Source organism: Heliconius melpomene, chromosome 8 (assembly GCF_056956725.1).
Source record: "Heliconius melpomene rosina isolate 202511_hmr_F chromosome 8, ASM5695672v1, whole genome shotgun sequence".
NCBI lineage: Eukaryota > Metazoa > Arthropoda > Insecta > Lepidoptera > Nymphalidae > Heliconius > Heliconius melpomene.
Window position 1 is genome coordinate 9,189,360 of NC_140396.1, and position 21,464 is coordinate 9,210,823.

Here is a 21,464-nt window from a genome sequence, read left to right on the forward strand (position 1 = left end):
GCCGATAGCGTTAACCGCAATTTTTAATTTCACTACAAACAATGAACATAAGTTTCACACCTTGGCCAGGAAACGAGAGATAGTGACTTAACGAAGTGCTTCCACACGCTAAATGATAACCATTGATTAGAATAGAAAATATGAGCGTAACCGTTAAATGGGGAACAGTGCCTTAACGCTAGGTTCCCAGGTTCCTTCACGTTGCCACGTGCAGGATAGAGCGTGAAGCTAAATAAGCAAGCTTTATTTTAGTAACCATTTGAGCTAATTACTATTGAGTGTGGATAACCGCCGGATTACAGGAACGACGTGTTTGAATTGAATAGTATTTAAATTCAGTTTTTAAGTTATATACCTAAATATGTTATAATTACTAAATTAAATCTTAAGAAACTTTTATCTAATTTAAATTTTCCCAAACCGTCCACCCTACGACAGTATCGTCGAGACATAGAAAAATTACTTAAATAAAAGAAAAAAAACCGAGATTGGTTCTTAAGAAACGGCCTCAGTTATCTCATTTTACTCGAATCCATTTCGGATTGATAAATAGCACTTAAGCTGGTCAGCGCTTGCCCAAAAATAAAATATCTTGTGATGTATTATATTACAACTAATGTAATTATAGATATGGAATGGAATAAAACTAATTTTAGGCTGAATATTTTATATCTTTTGTTGAAATATTTTGTAAATAGAAAAAAAAAGAAGATCAAAGATGGCGGAAAGTGTCAAATTTTATGCCGCGCGGTAATATTTTTGATACGACGAGTGATATTTTATTAGTTTCTTTTTACAAAATAGTATAATACGGGTGCGATATATTAATTAGATACATTTAAGGACGGTTGCCTGCGCGACGGTTGGTTGCGGGTGAAAAACTCTAGGTAGCCTTTACATATTCTTTCTCCAAGTTTATTTGAAGAAATAACTTAGAACAGATAAGGTATAATTGATTTTAATATATCTAATGGCTGCAAGTATTTAAAATGTATGATAAGTATTGTATTTTTGTTCTATAATCACCAACGGACGGTTTTATACCTATTTCTTATATTTAGGCGCGATATTGTGCCAATATTTTAACACTTACTATAGAAATTAAATATATAAAAATAAAAATATATTTATAGTATATGTGAAACGGCATTTCATATTTTCTTTAACTATACTGAAGTAATAAGGCCAACTTAGTAAGTCCCTAGTAAAATATAATAATAATAATAAAAAGAAAGGTTTCTTAACAGAAGAAACGGAGAAATTCTATTTTATTTTCCGTTCAAATTTAATTTTTAATTTTAACGATATGTCGCCTAACTCCGTAGTTTCCCTTATCGAACTATAAACGTCTTGTATGATTTACAGCTTGTGTATTAGCTATAAAATAGGTTTTTAAGACTCCAGCACTTGGTTTTACGATAAATAAATAAACAATTAACTATAATAATATCTTATTATATAATTATTTTGTTGCCTGGCTAGAGTTGTTGTTAAAGTTATTTGTTCATTTTGATGTATTATTTTTAAATGCCTTTTTGACGTAGTTGAACTACGTAAAAGGCGTAGGCGTAGTGGATTCGAAACCAACGAAAAAAATTTTCTATTTATTTTAGTTTCGTTTAATACCACTCCAATATAAATATAATTTATATATTTTATTTTCGTTTCTGTTTGTTCCGCGTAGACGTAAGTAATTCTTTGTTTAAATGGACCTAAATGTGTAAATATATGAAAAAAATCTAAACTAGTTTTCTAATATTTTAATATTAATATAATAGTAATTACTGAAATTGTTTTCTTTCTTTCTATAAATGCCAACTCTAGCGTATGTGATAAAAACCAATTTAATTAGAAACAGTTAATTAACTTAAAAGTGTAAACGCAATTAAATTACTTTTTAATTAGTTAGTACACGAAATCGCAATTTGATCGGCTTATAGTTACAGTGGGTGTAAAAAGTTCTTATATTTCAAATAAATACAGGCAATTGTGTGTAATTAAAGTGAGCACTACTTACTTTATTTTCAACTACGATATGTTTTACGACGGATATTAGGAAAAATAGTGATTCTATTCTCTTTGTAAGTTTTTTATTAATATTATATAATAATACTAAATATATATGCTATATATATATATATGTATATATATATATATATACATAAATTAAAGGTATAAAATATATAAGAATATAAATATATATATATATATATATATATATATATATATATATATATATATTTTTGCACCCTACCCATATCTTAATTTGCTATTTCCTCTGCCTTAAGGTTGCCTGGCAGAAATTGCTATTAAGCAATAAGGCCGCCTTTTGTACATTTATATAATTTAATTGTATTTTTTTGTGTCTTTTCCTGGGTGTACAATAAAGAGTTATTATTATTATTATTATTATATGCTTTATTATAATCAAAAATATAAAATAAAATCGAATTTTTACTATTATTTTTTTTTTTATTAAACAATTCTATTTAAAACAAATTTAGAATCGATAAAGCCTTTAACGTTATGCCCACATGAAATATAAATCGACAAAGTCCAACGACCGACGCGAATTATTAACCCCAAAAAGATATTTGCTATTTAAATTCAAATCTCAGGCCATTTTAGTTTAAAAAAAAACGTTACACAATTGTTGAATAGATATATACTAGTTTAAATATCAAATAAATATATTAAAAGATAGCTGTTCTTGAATTTTAATGCAAAAACTCGATGTTAAAGGCCGTTGTCACTTTATAGGACCTGGATCTAATTGTTTATTCCAGAAGTGGCTGAATTAGTTAAATTTTATATGTTAAAATGGTGTGTGGTGGGATATTTCATTGTTAGTTCGTGATTTTTGATTAAATTTTTGGGTTTGCGCGTCGGTGGTGTTGGTAGCGACGGTTGTGGCTATAACAGAATTTTTTGATATACCTAATAACTTTAGTGAGTTAAAATCTTTGAATATGTGATATTATTATAAAAAATATATATATAACCAGCACCTAATATACATTAAAGTAGACGGAGACATTATAGTAGGTGGAGAGTGAGAAAAGTAAAAAAAACTAGCATTAGTACTCTCTGATCTTTGCTTCTAGTTGTATAAAACAAAAAAAAAGACAAACCGCTCTCCTTTTAACCGACCTAAAATAAGAAGGAGGTTATATATTCCACATTTAAGCATATTTTTATGTATATCCATCGAGATTCCCATAACAACCGTTTTTTCACCAAAACAACTGTTTTAAAGAAATAAGGATTTGAATCAGCAACCATAGGCGCCATCACCAAAAAGATCCACAGTTAGCACAACAATTACTTACCTATTATTTCATTCAGACCGCGTAGCCATTTTCAATTTAAACACCGCACTTCATTTTCTATCCTCTAATTGCGCAATTTAGATTCAAGAATAATTCGCGCGATCGCTAATTTAGGGGTTATTGTGTAACAGTCGTACAAACATCCTTTTAAAAGGCAGCTATGAATTCTTGATAGAGTAACGTATGGTAGAGTTGTTTTGATGTTAGGCGCTTCCTTTAGTAGTGTTAATAAAGATATATTAGATATTTTTATACGAATGTATATAATTATAATATATTTTGTGGATACTTTTGTAAAAATTAAAGTTTTAATATTAAAATAATGTGTTATATAGATTAAAAACCATCTTATTCCTAGGCAAAACCTTGAAATTACCAAGATAAAAATATATTTACCTTTTATATATGTAGATACATGATTTTAAAACAAAAATTCTTTGCCTTGGAGTATAGTGTCTCTAGAATGGTGGAAAGTTGTTAAATGGTTGTTATTTATCCTTACTTTTTGTGTTAGAAAATGCCGAAAATGATAAAAAATATAGGTACGTGGTTGTACTTAAATGAAAAAAATAATCAAGTAAATACTGCAAAATACCAATAAATTTAGTTGTTTTAGTGCTACATATATTTAAAGGACGCGACGGTCTTGCTAGTAAGATAGCTAATATGCTGCTATAGCGGGATGCCTAAGGCATATGAATTATTCCACGATGACACAGCAATAGGGCGACAGGGACAAAACTTTGAACTGACAGCCTAACGGTGTTGGGTGTATTTTTGGAGAATTCCTACTATGCGATACGGGTCTAGTATTGATTTTTTTGTTATAATCGGGCTATTACACGGTGAATGTGGGTTCGGTTCTCATTCGGGGGCGTGAATTATTTTCATTTTCGCGCTCTGGTCACAAGGGATAGCGCAGCGTTAAGTTCCTCCAAGAACGTCTTAAAAATTGATGGTATATTAACACGTTCATTTAAATTCTATTCAAACTGAGTATAATGTGTCATTTTATTTTTCCTTAAATATAAAATCTAGTCTTACGTACTTACAATGTAAATAATATCGCAGGTTTCAGGCGAGAACGGAGTTTTTTTAACAGTAACTATATTAATTTTTAATTTAAACCCTATATTATAAACATATATAAGATATATATTATTGCTTACTAAAATACAAAACGAAATCGATATTAGCGTAGGTATCTACGGGTGGTCAGGTATGTAAGTAGGTAGTTTCGGCCGTCAGTCGCGGCCGGGGCGATGACCAAATCATTGCAAAGATCCCGCCGCTCCCACTCACACCGCGTGCACCGCAAATAAATCTTGATAAAACTCCTTAAACTAAATTAACAACATATACGTATTTCAACAACTAATTGACAAAAAAAGCGAATTTTACCTTTTTATTAAAGAAATCGGAGTTTAATGGGACTATTTTTCCGGGTTATCTATAAAAAGTGAATTTCCAAACCAAATTCCTTTGAAATAGTAAGGAAAAAAATATCTATCTATTACAGTTTTTTATGAAGTTTTAGAAAAAGAAACTGCTTCGAACGGTATCACTTAATAAGTGCCCGAGTAAATTTCATTGCGCTTAGAAAGGCGTCAGTCATTTTAGAGTTAAATAGTCAATCACGAGCCGGTGTGGCTAATCTTGCATTCAAACTCACAATGGTGTTAACGAACGGACAAACGGACAGACGGTAATAAGACGCGCGTGGGCTTTAGTCAAAGTTATTTATGACGAAACACCTATCTTACATTTTCCTTTTTTTTTTCCTTTGTTTTTTTTGTTTTGTTATACGGACTTAAATCTGAAATTAGTTGGAATTATTTATCAGGACGACTACTTATCGCCAACTCCACTGACAACAAAATCCTCTAAGCAGACACTTATTTTATGTATTTAATAAAAGCAAAAACGGAGACGGCCGTCGCGTCGAAAGGAAATCGTTATCTTAACGACGGCGAAGTATTTACGTAAAATCTGAACGAGAGTCCGAAACTGTCCCTTGGAGTGCAGCAGACGATAAGGGGGCACTCACTATCGCGGGTTCATATGCCAGCTATCGACCTCGCGCACTGTTTATATGCGGCGCCGATGATATGGATGCGCAGAATTGATAAACCGAAGACTAGCATCGATTTGTAAACGATCGGGCCGAGGTTAACGGTCTGTTAAATTAATTTCGAGAACATAAATAATTTAAGAGTCACTCTGGCATCTGATAAGTTTAAAAATGGCGGTTGAAACCAGCTGATCTGAGCGGGCTCGAGGCGAGGGGCACTGTTTACTTTGAGAGTTCAAATTAAAAACGTGTGCGCTAAAGCTTTCATCTGTGGCCTTAAAATTGTTGTTCGAACGATAAATCTGCGTGTATCCTCACATCAGCTATATCGCGGCGATTTTCGAGGACGAGAAAATATTGTAGGTGAATGAATATTGAAAAAGCGGTGACCGCAGTTCGCGTTGCGGTCGCGCGTTCACATTTAGAAGTGCAGAGTTAGATGCAATTACTGTCCAAGCGGCCTGGCTGGCCTGGCTGGCCCGGCTGGCGTGACTAGCCTGGCTGGAACGAGCTGGTCTGGGCGCTACACTCGGAAACGGCCGCGATTGGTTTATTGACACGTGTTGGTGTTATCGCCTGCCGCCGTGTCCCCATGCGGATGAGCAAATGGGATAATGGACGTCTGGGCCCGCATCCGGCGCGGGAGTCGGATACAACTCTTGCAACGCTCTGGATACAATTTTTCAATTACACCGACCAGACAGAAGATCTCTAATAGGTGTCGTTAAGAAGACGTGTGCCCGATTTTCGATCTGTCCCTCTGTTGTAACGAGGCCGTTTTATTAGTATTTATGGTTGGTGGTACGATCTTGCTGCCGCGTCATCAATGAACGGAATTTACGACACCCTGATAATTTAAAGCGGGTGGTGCCCCAGTGTGTGTCTTAGCGCGGGACGCACATCTCAATTCTTCCGTGTAACAGGTGATATAAAAGATTTTTCCAAGTTTTACGGCGATCTCGGGTACGGGTCGAGTGGCGCAGTAAAACTCGACACGAGCGTCTACTGAGGTCTAACGATGCTTGATTTACCGCTATCAATTTGAAGAGTACATAAAAATACACCTAAGGCGATAACCCGGTACATCTCTACGTTTTATTTGCAGCAACAGCTTGTTCATAATAAAAGGCAGTGCACTGCAGCGTGATGAATTTTGTACCGGTTCGCATTATTACTATTAGGTATTGTGAACTATTCAAATACATTATTCACTGTTACGAATCGCTTCTGGTGGCCCCAGACATGTGAGGGCCTCGCCAGATGACGGGAGCAGGACGGGGCGAAGGGCGAGCGGGCGCGTTGGAGAGGGACGGCTGCTTAAGGGTGGCGTTCCTCGTGTCCCACCCCGTGTCGGGCACAAGTGACGCTCCTGTCTTCCCCAACCGTCTGTATTCGAAAACGTCGTCCCTTTTCGCCTTATTTTTTATATAACAGCTTGTATACTCTGAATTCCTTTACGTTGGAAGTTATCGGAATGGCCGACCACAACATATGATCTTAGTCATATTTAATTATTGCCACAAAACAGATTTTTTACTTCTCAGAAACAACCTACGCTAATCTCGAGAGGCAATCGTAAAAAACCAAGCCAGCGGGCGTATTGCGGGCTGCATTTGAATAACTGAAACGATTAATTCACGGGGCTTTAATTATCGCGACGGGGCTCGAGCTCATCAGCTCCGGCCATGACTTATGCCCGCCAACAGAGAGCCGCGACACTAACAGACCGTCAAAATTTAATCACGTTATGCATCACTAACAGAAGAATCCGACATACCATACAGATCGCAAAAACCTAAATCGAAACGAACTTATTACTCAGTGAATCCCATCCCAGCGAGAAAAAACCGCAGGAATGTCATTTAAAAAAATTAAAACGTATGATTTTTATTCTTTTTTCCCTTATGGCAACCCGACGGACTAAAGGTTATCTCAGAAAAAAGGCGGGACTGAGCGATTCCATTTTTAAAACGTATCATTTAATTTCGGAACCGGCTCTCAAGACGTCAAAAGGTAGTCATTACATATTTTCCAAATGTTTAATGATCGAATTTTATTTGGGTGAGACAGCATAGCGCCGGAACTGAGAACCTATTTATTTTTTGTCTATATTACGAAATTGTACGTAACTAGTCGCTTGAGGTGTTAAATAATAGAATTTAAAAATAATAAATACGATTTTGAATTCAAATAACCCCTATATTTAGATGCGTGCCGGTATGTGGGACGACACTGACCTAAAATTTTATGGGAAAAATATTTTTATCTATCAAATTGGTTAGATAGCTCTATAGGCGGTGCTATAAGAGTTGAAGTTGCTTGGACTATGTTGAAGTCTGCTCCACATAGTGTCAAATGCCTACAAATTAATGACGTAAGACAAACTGTGTCATGTCGACGACCGGCCAATAACGGTGGTAGACTAGTGCCTGATTGTGGCTTTGCCTATATATTGTATTGATAAAACTATACATTTTCATTTTATTAAATCTAATAAATTTTAAATAAAGAAATTTTTATAATGAATTAATTTGTACCACTTTTCTGTAAATGTTGGAGACAAAAATGATCCAGATCTTCATCATTTAACTAAAGATAATTAATTAGATAACTAACAAAATTTCCCAATTATTTATATTTATTATCTGTCAATATAAAAAAAGAAAATAACGTTTTTTTTTAAATAACGCCGACGGTCAACCACCTTGCTAGAACAACACTTGGTATTCTATTTAAAACTAACATCGCTAGCATTACTTGTATCTAATAGGTGCTTTATCGTGTCACTTATAAATGATGTTATAATATTAATAAGGTGTACGAGGCACGACAATATCATCTGTAGCAACTGAAATAACCTAATTTGTTAAGCTTAGTGCCGTCCCGACTAATCGTATAGTACCTACCTGTTTTAATAAAACTCTGCGAACGCTGCCAAGGCAAGCTTTGAAACGAAATCTTGGATAAGAGGGCTAGGATATATTTATCTAAACGTATATCTAACTCTCTTAGTTAAAATTGGGCTTCTAGGTAGGTTAGGAAATATGAAGGACCACTAAAAGATAATTTAATTTAAATTTTACGCCTAAGTCTACGGATAAGAGCTGTTTCAAAAGATATTTGTGTAACTTATTATTTTATCTTACAACATTTTACAATGTTTCTTATTTCAATATGCCTAAATGTCTATCTTTGTCATATTATGGACATTTTTCAAGTAAATATAGTTATATAATCCTAATAAATATATTATACTGATTCGGATAACACAAACCCTTATCAAAAATAACAAAAGTTATCCTATCTGAGAATCGAACCGACTACCTATAGCTATTCAAATCCACGCTCAACATAAACCACTAACAAAGAAATAAAAACATGTAATTAAAGACCGTTGAAAAGATCGAATTGTATATGAAAGCTAGAAATGCTTATTGCTTTATACGGGGCATAGAACTTAATACGCTAGTGCTAATCTGTACATAAAATATACACAATACCCCTGAATGAGCTATAAACCCGCACCGACTGCACGGTGTAGCCCAGCATCCTTATTACGTGAAACAATTTGTTTGTACGTTTATAAGCTATTACTCAGAAATATTGTAGGGAAACGTTTTTATTTACTTTTTATTGACATATTATATTGGTGGACTACAAATGATAGATAGAATATTTGTTTATAGTTATAAAATAAAGGAAAACGCGGCGTTGTTAACCGCCATCTAACATGAAATATCTTAAAATAGAAGCCTAACATCCCTATATATTATATATATCTACAAAACTTAAAAATATAATAAAGCTTGTATCACACATAAACATTTCTTAAATAACGGATGAACTTGAAAAATGTATCCCAAAGAACTTATAAACTTAACCTTATAATTAATATAATGGGATAAGATCTGGTATTGTTAAGAATTTAACTTTTATTTGATTGTAAAATAATAATAATACACTGTCAGCCATTAAAAGTATAAACTGAAGGCGTGAACAGGTGTTCCACTGCTGAGCTATCGATCGCACAAATCGCTTACTCATTCTTTTTGATGGTCCGCTATGTGCTGCGGAGAGCTTGCTTTTAAATGTCTTTTATGAAATGGTTATATATAGCTTAGCTTGAGTTTTAAGTTGAGTGCTAAAAGTTAAATCTTGAAATTACAATTGATGTTATCATCCTTTAAGTATACAAAAACTGAGAAAGTTTTATTAGTAGCTTACGTATTTTCAAAGTATACGATATATATTAATAAATTACCTAATAATACAATTTATATTAAACTTGAATCTGTTATACTATTGAAATTTCTGTTCTATAACATACATATGCACATAAGATAACAATCATAATATATGTAACTTCAATTAAATGTTAATTCTTAAATGTAAACTATCAATAAGTGTAAATGAACTCTTATTTTTTATTACAATGGAGAAAAAAAAACAATAGTTGCGATTTCCCAAAACAAAATCTCCGCTAGACACGCACTTCCATCTAATGTATATTCATGGGTCGTAAAAATACGAAAATTAGATACTGTATTAGCATAGACTGTAACAATTATCATTGTTGTGTACACGGTTATTTGTTTATGTAGTTTTTTCGCTTTGCTTGCGGTTAAGTCGAAATTTTACGACGTTATAATGTTATTTTTTTTGTCCGCCTTCCGATAATTAAACGCTATTTTAGCTTATATAGAAAAAATATGAATAAATAAAATATTAAACTTTATATTGCTTTTTTATTGTAATTCGTCTGATTCAACCTAAGTCGTGTGCTTGGTAAGTGTGAATATAATGGAGAAATTAAAATGTCAGATCATATTATGCATTAGGAATTTTTAAAAGAAATAAAAATAACAATAACTAAGAGAGTTAGTCGAGTCGCTCTCTTAATGCACGTATTATATTCTTTACTAAAACAACACTTAACATAATTACAGTACAAAAGCGCCGCCTGTCAAATGTTAAAATACTCATCCTCGGAGTATAAGATATATTTTGAAAGAGCATTTAATTGGAGGTAAAAGATGATAGATACGGTGTATGACTCGGCAATTTTTTTTTTCTCTTACTTACGATCCTTCCTACGCTTACTAATAGTTTTTGAGTTCATTAACACTACAATATAAACATTCAGTTGAATTATCTTAAAATATTAGCATAATAAATATCGTGCGTTTGCATAATTGAATACATTTATTAGATATTATTTTTAAATGGGCAAAATTTTGATGTTTGTTGGTTTTGTTTATTTTTTCTTTTTCATAGGGAATTTAGTGTTAAAGCACTCTGTTCAATTATGATATAAAAAAACAATAGCATTTAAATAAATTTATAGCGCGTAGTAACGAAGTTGTTGATGTAGAGTACAATAAATATTCCTTTTTTGTTAGTGTTAACATTTCTATTACTTTCTTTATAGTTGCTTACATATCTTGCCCTTATATGGTAAATAAATCGCAATTTGCTTAGGATAATTAAACACAAAATTTAATGAAGTTACGTATAGTTTGTATTGTATACCGTTTATTTTCATAAGTAAATGTTTTTGAGATATTTCCGAGGGACATACATGCATATATAGAAATGTTAAAGGAAATGAATCAATGGGCACAGGTTCAAAACATGTTTTTAGTTAGGTACTTTCATGCTTTTACAGTTTTCATTTTAAAATAGAGTAACAACAATCTGTGGCAAGTGCTTAATCATTGTTGGTCTCGTGTCAAACTCATGTTTAAATATAATTTATATTATATTCTATTATTTCAATTTTACACATCTCTCCTCTACCTATCTCTTTGTTTTTATTGTAATATTTCAAAGTGTAAATTATAATAATGTAGTCATGTCATGTCATGAAAATAAAATATATATATATATCGTTCCCCAGCTTAGCAATCGAATCCTCTATTGTCGCGCTGATGGCCACAAGCTGTGCCACATTCTTTTCTTTTCTTTTCTTTTCCTCTTCGTTCTCTTTTTTTATTTTTATCTCTCTATTCTCTACTTCCAGTACGACGAGAGCCTCCACGGCGGGGGCTACATGGAGGGCGGTGCTATGTACCACGAGCACCGGCTCGCGCACCCCCACATCCCCCCAGTGCACTACCCCCCCACGGCGCCTGCGCACGCGCTGCCCGGCGAGCCGCTGGTGCACAAGCGGGATAAGGACGCGATATATGGGTGAGTCCGGTGGTAAAGTGTTCATTTGTTTGTTTATTGTAGTGTTTTAGGTGTTTAGTGAGTAGGCGGCGTTGAGTTCCGCCACTTTACATGCAATACGTTGAATATTTGAAGGAATGTGGGGAAATGTTTTAATAGTAGGTTCCTTCTGCCTGCATTGCTTTATGGAGGATACAGCTTGAAGTCCTAGTAAGTTTGTAGCACGGTAGTGTCTGTAGATCGTACTGTTAACGCGCTTTGCGGTGACATTTTTAGTAAAATTTTAGGAATAATGTGATGAGTGGCTCCCTAAACTTAGTTAACACCTCGAACGTCTGGGCAAACTAAAGATATTAATGAATATATAACTATATATATAAAACTTGATTTAAATATAGGAAATTGTTTTTATGAGTGAGCATCGAACTCACAGCCATCACATTTACAATAAGACACTGGTCCTCTGTCCAATGATAGTGATTTTTTATATCTTTCTAAAATATAGATAATATAAAAAAAATACTACTTAACTATAGTTATTAGTTTTTGCTTGAAATTTGTTTAAGGCTAGAATTGAATTTGCGACTTTAGTTTTCAATTTTTTTTTATTTAATGTCTTATTACATACTTGTGTTACATATTTGTTACTGCGCCGGCGCCTCGCCTTGATAATGTGTGCGATTCTATGAACATAAAAGATTACCTAAAAATCATTATATCTTTATCAAGTGTGATATCTGTACTATCTATATTAATATCATATAACTAGAAAATATGTTTGCTTGAATGCTCTAATCTCAGAAACTAAGGATTCGAATTGAAAAATACTATACATTACATAAACTTTACCTTACTACAGGTAAACGTTAGAATATAATAAAAATAATATTATAAAAACAGAAATTAGTTTAAAAAGAACATTTTAAAGCAATTTTATTTTAGTTAGGAGCAAGTCTTTTTAGAACTAAATTAATCAAATTGAAATTAAAAAATCACGTGTGACACCATTTACAACCAAACATACAAAAATGATAAATAAATTTGACAATAACAAACAAACCAGCTATCAGTGAAACGGCTGATTTCGCAGGAATTTTACTTATAATTCGATGAATTTTATTTTATCATTTATAATTACATTTTATTATTTAAATCTATTATCTTTTTAATCACCGTAAAACGTCATAACAAATATCACAAAATTATATTATAGGTATTTCTTATCATAAAAAAAAAGATATCAGTTATTTGCAATTTACAGTAGCCGAGCTAATAAATTATCTATATGATTTAAAATTGGGAAGTAGAACTAAAAATAATTGATTCATTTAAGAAATAGTAAGTAATAATTAACGTAAATACTTAGTTTTCGTTATATTATTGAAAAAATCAACGTAAAATCAATAGGTGGTCTTGGCGACTCATAATTTAATATTTACTTAGCTCTGGTGACGAGGCAAAGCGCGGTGTTAAGTTACGCCACTCAACACGCCATTCCTTTAAGAATACAGCGGAAACTATGGCCTCATTACATATAAATGCAAATAAAGCTAAAAAAATCATTTGAAAGATAAAATGATAATGTAGAATACAATTTTTTTGCATGTCTAAAAGATATTACTGGCTTATTGGGATTATGGGTTCAAATCCACGATTAGATAGAATTGAAATTATTTATGTTTTGTTTTATCTTTAGTTACTAATTTCTTTTATCGATGGATATAGATATATTAATTGTAAATGTCATTGCATTAAAAAAAAATCAACTCGAGCTATCTTTAAAAAAAAACATTGAAAGATAAATGGGAACAGTGTCGTAACGCTAGGTTCCCAGGTTCCCTCTACCTACTCGGCTATAATCGCGAAGGTAAAATATTTTTTTTTTTATATCTTACTATATTAATATGAAAAACTATTTTATTACGAGGTTAGATTGATAATAGAGATTTACTTATGAGATAGCCGTGAGGTGTGATGCTTCGCGGATTGTCCTCACGATGTGCTTTATCTGATCAAAACTTGTCAAGGAGTTTGGTTGTATGGCGGTAGTGTTAGCGTTCAACTATGAAATTTGATATTAAAATAATATTAATGTAAATATAATTAGAAATATATTAGTAAGATTATATTTTTTTTAGATTTAAACCTTTGTTCTTTTCGTTATATTGTTTTAAATCATTTTTATATTATTATAATTGAAAAAGACTTTGTACTACCACCAAATAAGTAGATATACCTAGGCCAAAAAAGCCAAAAAAAAGTATAATATATAGCCTTACGCTGTATCATGAATTTTGCAGGATAGGCAGAGGGAACCTGGGTACCTAGTGTAGAGAAGCCAAAATATCCTCACGATGTACCCCGCATACATATAGCAGAGAAGGTATAGGGAACTCAGACTTCCCCATTTATACTTTACATTAAGTAATATTTTGACCGTTACCAATGTTACTTTCACATGATACAATTCTGATTTTAATTTTAATAATATTACTAATTACTCTATAACGCGTTATCAGATCAATTATTTTTAATGGGTTATAATGTAAATAATCACTCGGTCGATGGGACCACACACTCGTCATGGTTCTTTCTGTTTAAAGGTTAATCGTTGTTTTAATCGCTTTTTTTATACGATAGAAGTTACTTTTTGCTCATTTGGGCCCTGTTATTATGATTTTAACTACTTTACTCCTATAGACGTGTGTTAACGCTACATAATATACATTTTAGTTGTTTTAAGTTATGTTGCTAGATTAATATAGTAGCTTCACGCTTTTTACTATATAGTAAAATATAGACACTCTTTTCCTCATTTTCCCCCCAATTTTCTAAACATTGAGCGTGCTGAGTGACGGAACTTAACGCTGTGATCTGACCCTAATTATTAAAACCCACGACCTTCACGCTTATAGACATACTCTATTCCACTACGCCACAACATCCACTTATCATTCAAATTAATAATTTTTATCATATAAAAACCATAGATTTTATCTCATTGCGCGCTACATGTTAATTTATAAGTAAAAAACTATTAAACATTATTTTTCAATTAAATCATATATATGTATATACATTTTTTTCCACGATTTGATATGCGACGTTCGTTTATCGCGGCCAATATTTATTTGCCGCGTGATAAATTATTATTAAAAGTAATATTTATTAAACGTTTTCTAGTTCTCTAGTTATTTTAATATTTTAATTACATGCCATCGTTGATATTGATATTTATGTTTGATAGTTCTTAGAATATTACATATTTATTATGATATCTAAGTGTTGGCATTTTTTTTTAATATCAAACTTGTGAGTACTGTTTTTAAAGTACTTGTTAAAATAATCGCTAAATCTAATACATTCATTTTTTTTTATTAACTAACTTCTTCTAAAAACCTTTCTACATTTTTTTAAAGATTTTTTTTGTATTATTAAATACCTATAAAAATAAACGAGGTAGCTATCGAGGTAAATTCAGATGGAAAGCGGAGATCGGAGAAACTTGACACTATATTCCCTTCTCCTATCCTTCTCAATACGGGATAAAGCGTGAAAAAAGTTTATTAAATTGTTGTTAACCCGCGTCCACTGCCACCAAACCCCACTAAGTTTTACTTCCTCCATTCGATGGTATCAGCGTCACGTCTAACCAATATTATTTTATCTTTTGTTCTTTACTCAATTACGACTTTTATATGGTCTTTAGACAGCTCTTGTTCATTCATGGTTTTTTTTTATTATTTTTTTATATTTTTTAAACATCTTTGTGTGATTTAATTACTATAGAAATGAATTTTTTATCTTTTTTTTTACATCTATAGGATGTATGGAAAAATTGCTCTAAGTATAAAACTAAACTGAATTTACAATAACATAATGGAATTAAAACTATAGATAATAATTATGGTAAAAAACATTCGACCTATTAAAATGTTTTCATTTCAATGCTGTGATATCAAGAGCAGCAAGTAGGGCATTTCATGACACTTCAAGGCATGGCGGAGAATTGTGAGCGAAGTGTCTTAACACTAGGTTCTCTCCACCAGGCCTCCTATGTGCGTGATACTGCGTGAAGCTATAAAATATAAGTTATTATTATTACACATCTCATGTGATGGTATCACTGTCACGTTTCATCTATCTCGTTGTTATCGAATCTTTGGATCTTTCTGCTGTCATATGTGAATGTATGTTATATTATTATTTTATAGGACAGTATCTCAAGATTTAGTTATGCTTTTTTTAAGTATGAAATGTGTGTCAATAATTTAAATACATTTTATTTGGTTTGTGTTCCTGTGTGTAAAAGAGTTGTGTTGCCAGTTAATTAGAGAAGTAATCGATTGTTTTAAAAGTATTCACTTAGTGTACGATACAAGGTTTATATTGACTAACATGTATATTACAGGCACCCTCTCTTTCCCCTGCTGGCGCTGATATTTGAAAAGTGCGAGCTGGCCACATGTACCCCCCGGGACCCCGGGGTGGCCGGCGGCGACGTTTGCTCGTCTGAATCATTCAACGAAGATATTGCGGTCTTCAGTAAACAGGTAATTGCTTTAAATATTTCTTAATTATAATAAAAAAATACATATGTACCCAAAAATATACAGATAATAAATAAATTTTAATCAATCATCAACCGTCAATACGAGTTCTTCGCTCGCTTTTTATCGGGCACAGCGAAAAAAATATACCTAAAAGAAAAAAAAACCTCATGAATACCATTGGAACAAAAATAAAAACTGATGCCCTCCCAATTCGATTCCATACACAAAACCCATTTAGAAACACCATACGAAAATTACTCGCGAAAGAGAGAATGCAGGGCTGAATAACTTTGTGGCGACGCACCTGCCTCCATTACCCATCAGAATTAAAAAAGAAAAAAAAAGCGCGCCAACGCATTCGGATATTAAAATGTCGCAAAATGGCGTCCCGTAAATCAGCGGCGGCAATTTCTTCGGGCTTTAATAACTATAAAGCGTAATTAGCAATGGGAAATCAGTTATTGGTTTGGGTTTGCGCTCGCGTTCGCGTCCGCGTGGGCGACGTATCGATTGTTTACGGACTGGTCAGCTAGTACCGTCAAATATCGATATCAATATGTTCGCAATCGATTTGCTACGTCCAGTTTTAATTTTAAACTTGTCATGCGATTTTTAATCTGTGCACCGCTTGTTTAAGACTTGTAAATTGTAATGTTTTTAATTTTGCTCATTCTTTTTTTTAAAGTGTTATGTATTATCTACATCTACATACAACAGGTTATTATAAACGTACACGTTTTTAATAAATTTCCATAAGTTGTTTCCAATCGTTCATTTCTCGTGGAGTGGCCATCAATATTATTATGTTATTCGCAAAATTAATAAGCCCGTCACGAATCTCCGGAACAAAAATTAAATTGAATGCTCCATACAAATAATTGAACATAATATTAAATATATTGGTAATATTTTCCGCGGCAACGTTTTCAATATTTCATTATGCGGTTCCGGTAATAACATAACAATGTAAATCAGCAGTAACACCTATTATTTGAATGAAAAGATAAAAAAAAACACTAAATGGAGTCATTTTGTACGATTCGCCATTGTGTACCGGTAATCTGGCAACTAAACCTACAATCATCCAGATATGTTATTTTCTTATAAATTTACTATAACCGCAACCTGTTTGTATTATTTTTTTCCGGAACGCCGTGAATAGGCGTTGACATGTTGCGGTGGAATTCGAAACAATTTTGACGTCTTCACTGACATTAAAATGTCAAGAACACCGGAAGTCAGTTTGTGCGTATTTTTAGTACCCTACACAATAATATTATTGATTCGTTCGTTATCAGTCAAAGACTTATGTGAACTAATTATTGAAATATAATTGTGTATTTATATTTACAATATTGCAAGCGGAGTGAACTCGGGGTTAAGAGATAGTGCTGATAGCGTGTCAGTGTCGCGGAACTGACCGGTTACTCATGATATATTTCCACATTGACTTAGGCTAGATAGCTACGAGTGGAGCAGCGTAGACGAGTGTTTTTATTATGTAGTGACATAAATTACGAAATCTGTATCGGCCGACAAGTAGTGATAGCGCAATAAAAATATCGTTTACCGATTACGTTGTAAACTGTCACATTTATCATGCGTCCGCATGTAACACGTACAAAAGCTAATCGCTGCTTTTTAATTACTCCAATAAAACGTTTATCGGTGGCGGTGGCGGTGGCATGTGAAATCGCCACGAAAAGAGATAAAAAATTCGGACCTCCCTCTCTAGAACAGTTTAATAAGCAACGACCATAATTCATCCGCGCACCAAATAAATCATAAACGGCAAAGTGTTTATTTTCAACGTACTTAATATGTTATAAATTTATTTAAGTGGCATGCGGTACGATTGTGGAGTGATTGATATAGTGTTCTCTGTGGCGATCGGCTCGGGAGTGATACTGTCATCCTGCGCTGTCATCGCCACGAGCGCGGCACATCACTAGCTACTACTACTATACTGTAGTGATGTGATCGAGTGATCGCTCGTCGAAATCGAGTAGCGATGTCGGTTTCTGAAGCTTTTTATTGCCCAACCGTTCAAGGTGCTAACTAGTTTTTAATAAAAACAAATACAGATCAATTATACGCCAAGTGCCTTTGTAACTGTATTTATTTTAGCGCGTACAAATGGTATCGAACGAACTTACCTTTCTATTTTTATTTTTGAGAACGTATCAGCTTGTGGCATTTGATCAATTTAATTGTAATATTTGCTTAGTTGGCTTATCCGTCGTTTGTCAAAGTAGGTATTGTATTTGAAGTGGCTATTTACTGATACTGATCTCCGTTTATGGCGCACGAGAAACTCATTTGCAATATTTAAAATGGACGCACAAAAAAATGGCGGCATTTTAATTGCTATAGCATCATAGTTGGCGCCAATTCATCCGTGAAGCAAACAATGTATTTTACTGTTCTTTTAATATTTCTATATATTTATTAATCTTGCCTGGTAAGAGAGAAAGATAAGAGAAGTTGTAAAAGATCTTTTTTATTGGCAAAATCACATTTTGATTCATTTATTTCCGTTGCTTAGGAATCTAAATATATATTTTTATTTCATAACAAGTCGTAATTTTAAATTATTCAAAAAATATATTTATTAAAGCTGTTTTATATTTGTATGCAATAAAAGATATCTGGTTCCGGTTTTATAACTCATTAAAACTATAGAAAACGAAAGCAAGTAAGTGGTATAAATAAATAATCTGATTCCAACGGCAGATGTATGGAAAGTCACTTGTCCGATGACTTTTTCTTTAGAGTAGCTTACAAAGTTTAAAAACAAAATATTACTACGATTTTGTATTTTTGTGTCGATTTTTATTAAACATGAAATATCATTTGAATATTTATAATAAAAGTCGTAGTGGTGCAGCGATAAACGTGACGATTGCGGGTTCGATTACCACTTGAGTGTATAAATCATTAAAAATAAATAAATCGAAAATTAGACAAAATATGGAGGGGAGTGTCTCGTTTTTATAATGGGTATATTATTTTACTTATTTTAAAATACCTTAAGTATTTTATTTTTCCTTTTTAATAAAAAAACAAACTCATTCCATTGATATTGTGTTACAACTTACATGTAACTTTAAAGTGATTGACCTCAATTTTAGTACAATTTAAAGTATTTTCTTATCGGATCGTATCTTTTTATTTTTATCGCCGCGTCCATGTTGTTTTTTTTTTATATAAAAATCTCAAGTTTAAGTTCAAAACTTTAAGCTTTAATTGAGTATTATGAAAGACCTTAGGTATTTTTTGTAGCATTTTAATTATAAACTTCTGCTTCATTATAAACGTTCTAAAAGCTATTTTGATGTATATCAGTGGCTAGGGCTGGCAAGGTGTGAAAATATGCAACGATGTTTTATAGCATGAATATATTAATTTTAATAATATCAATTAACAGTTATATATCGACATTTGGCATGGACATGTTAATGAAACGATTTTTTTAATGATATCTCCAAATTAGATAACGCGGTTTAACTCTACAATAAGATCATTTTTTTAGAACAAGGATAGGCAGGCAACGTACTGTTAAGTCAATTTTCTAGTTTCTGCGGAATTTTTGACGTATTGCTCGGAACTCAACGCCGCACTCTGTCTCAATTTCAGAGCAAAGAAATAAAACTATTAAATATTTCATTTCCTCAAATTGGATTCAAACCAGCAACTTGTCGTATTTACGATCTTACGGCACCACGACTGGCCTCAACTAAAACTATTATTTATAGAAAAAAAACCACACTGTATACTAAGATAGTAATGAAGTGTAGATTGCGTACAGACACCAACACGGACTGTATAAGCCTGGTTTCTAAATCAAGATATCTCTACAAATAGATTATCTTCGAGTACCTCTACGGCTGTAGCATTGCTATAGTTTTTACGACTTCATTTAATTATAATATTATAATGCTAGATTACTATACGCATTTGTTTTTTGTATGGGCAATTAACGCGGCCGTATAATTTTCTTCACGCTATCGTGGAAGTGTTTTAGTAGATTCATGAGATATTTGCTATGGCATTAGATTCGATTCTAATGCTAGAGCTATATATTCTATATTTTAAAAAACGTAGTGTTTTAACACTCCCAGCTTACTGCGTTAACTCGAAACGTTAGTGAAGATTAATAAAACAAATTGTATTGACGTCGGTCTACACGCGGTGAACAAAAATAATGGGCGGTGCGTGGGGATTCAGAGTGTCTTAACACTAGAGTCCCTCTGTCTAATATTATATACAGCGTGTATAAAAACATGTATAATAATAATGTAAACGTTGATGTTTTTCTTTTAAAATTACTTTACCATATCATCTTAATGTTTATTGCACTGGTTTCAATTGATTATAATATACTTAGGTACTTATGTACGGTACGGTAGATATATTTTTCATGCTCCATTTCTGTTATTAGTTAATAGAAACCTATTTAGTCGGCAAATATATTATATTTAGTGTACTGAAACCATCATTAAACAGTATATCATTATTATAGAACTTGAGGCCAGTCCTTGCGCAGGGGCACAAGTGTCCCAAGTCGTGCAACTGTAGAGGCGACAGGTTATGTGTTCGATTCCCATTCGGGGAAATGAAGTATTTCCTTACTCTAGTAATGACGCGGAGAGCGTAGAGTTCCGGCGGTGAAAAGTGCGGAAGTATCTTAATGGGGACGGAGTGGATTAACACTAGGTTTTAAGGCACTCCGTATATATAATACTTAAAATGCCATCTTTTCCCTGAGGTGTCCAAAGCTTAGATCAAATTTCTGCCCAACAATTTACTCTAGAATATACGAAAAGTATATAATAGAATTACTATAAATAAAGTAATAGTGAAAGTGTCTACAAAACGCCATCAAAGATTTCATTTTATTCACTAATTCTAGTTCTCTGTACCAATTACAATGGACAGCTACAAGAGCAACAGTTACATCTGTCTGTCATTGTTATGGGATTTGAACGCGCAATTTAAGCTCTTTGTCGCGATGATCCAATTGGATGTTTTCGCGCGGATATAGAATAAATAAATGGTACAGACAACGTGCAGCTGCGCGTGCGCAGGGTTCTTATTACCGTATTATTATTACGAATTCACACGAATTTACTAATCTAACGTATAAATATCAAATAATATATCACGATTATAATCTTATTTAGTCATAATGAACAGAAAAAAGCGAATTTTCCAGAGATTTTGTGAAAATTTACATTTTCACACCTAGCGTTAACGTTGTTATTATAAATTATTTGTAAGAGATAAGCAAAGTCGTATGGTATATCTAGTTTAAAATCAAATTGATGGCCCTGGTCCATCATT

At 32.8% G+C, this 21,464-nt stretch overlaps 1 protein-coding gene across 2 annotated transcripts in view; it reads left to right on the plus strand.

Moving 5' to 3' along the window:
- hth (Meis homeobox homothorax) overlaps positions 1-21,464 on the plus strand; it is a 262,885-nt gene that overhangs the window by 4,510 nt on the left and 236,911 nt on the right. For both annotated transcript variants that reach the window (XM_085189188.1, XM_085189189.1), the window contains exons 2-3: positions 11,420-11,589; positions 15,980-16,121. In XM_085189188.1, coding sequence (XP_085045314.1) covers positions 11,420-11,589; positions 15,980-16,121 — 312 coding nt within the window. The remainder of the gene's footprint in view (positions 1-11,419; positions 11,590-15,979; positions 16,122-21,464) is intronic.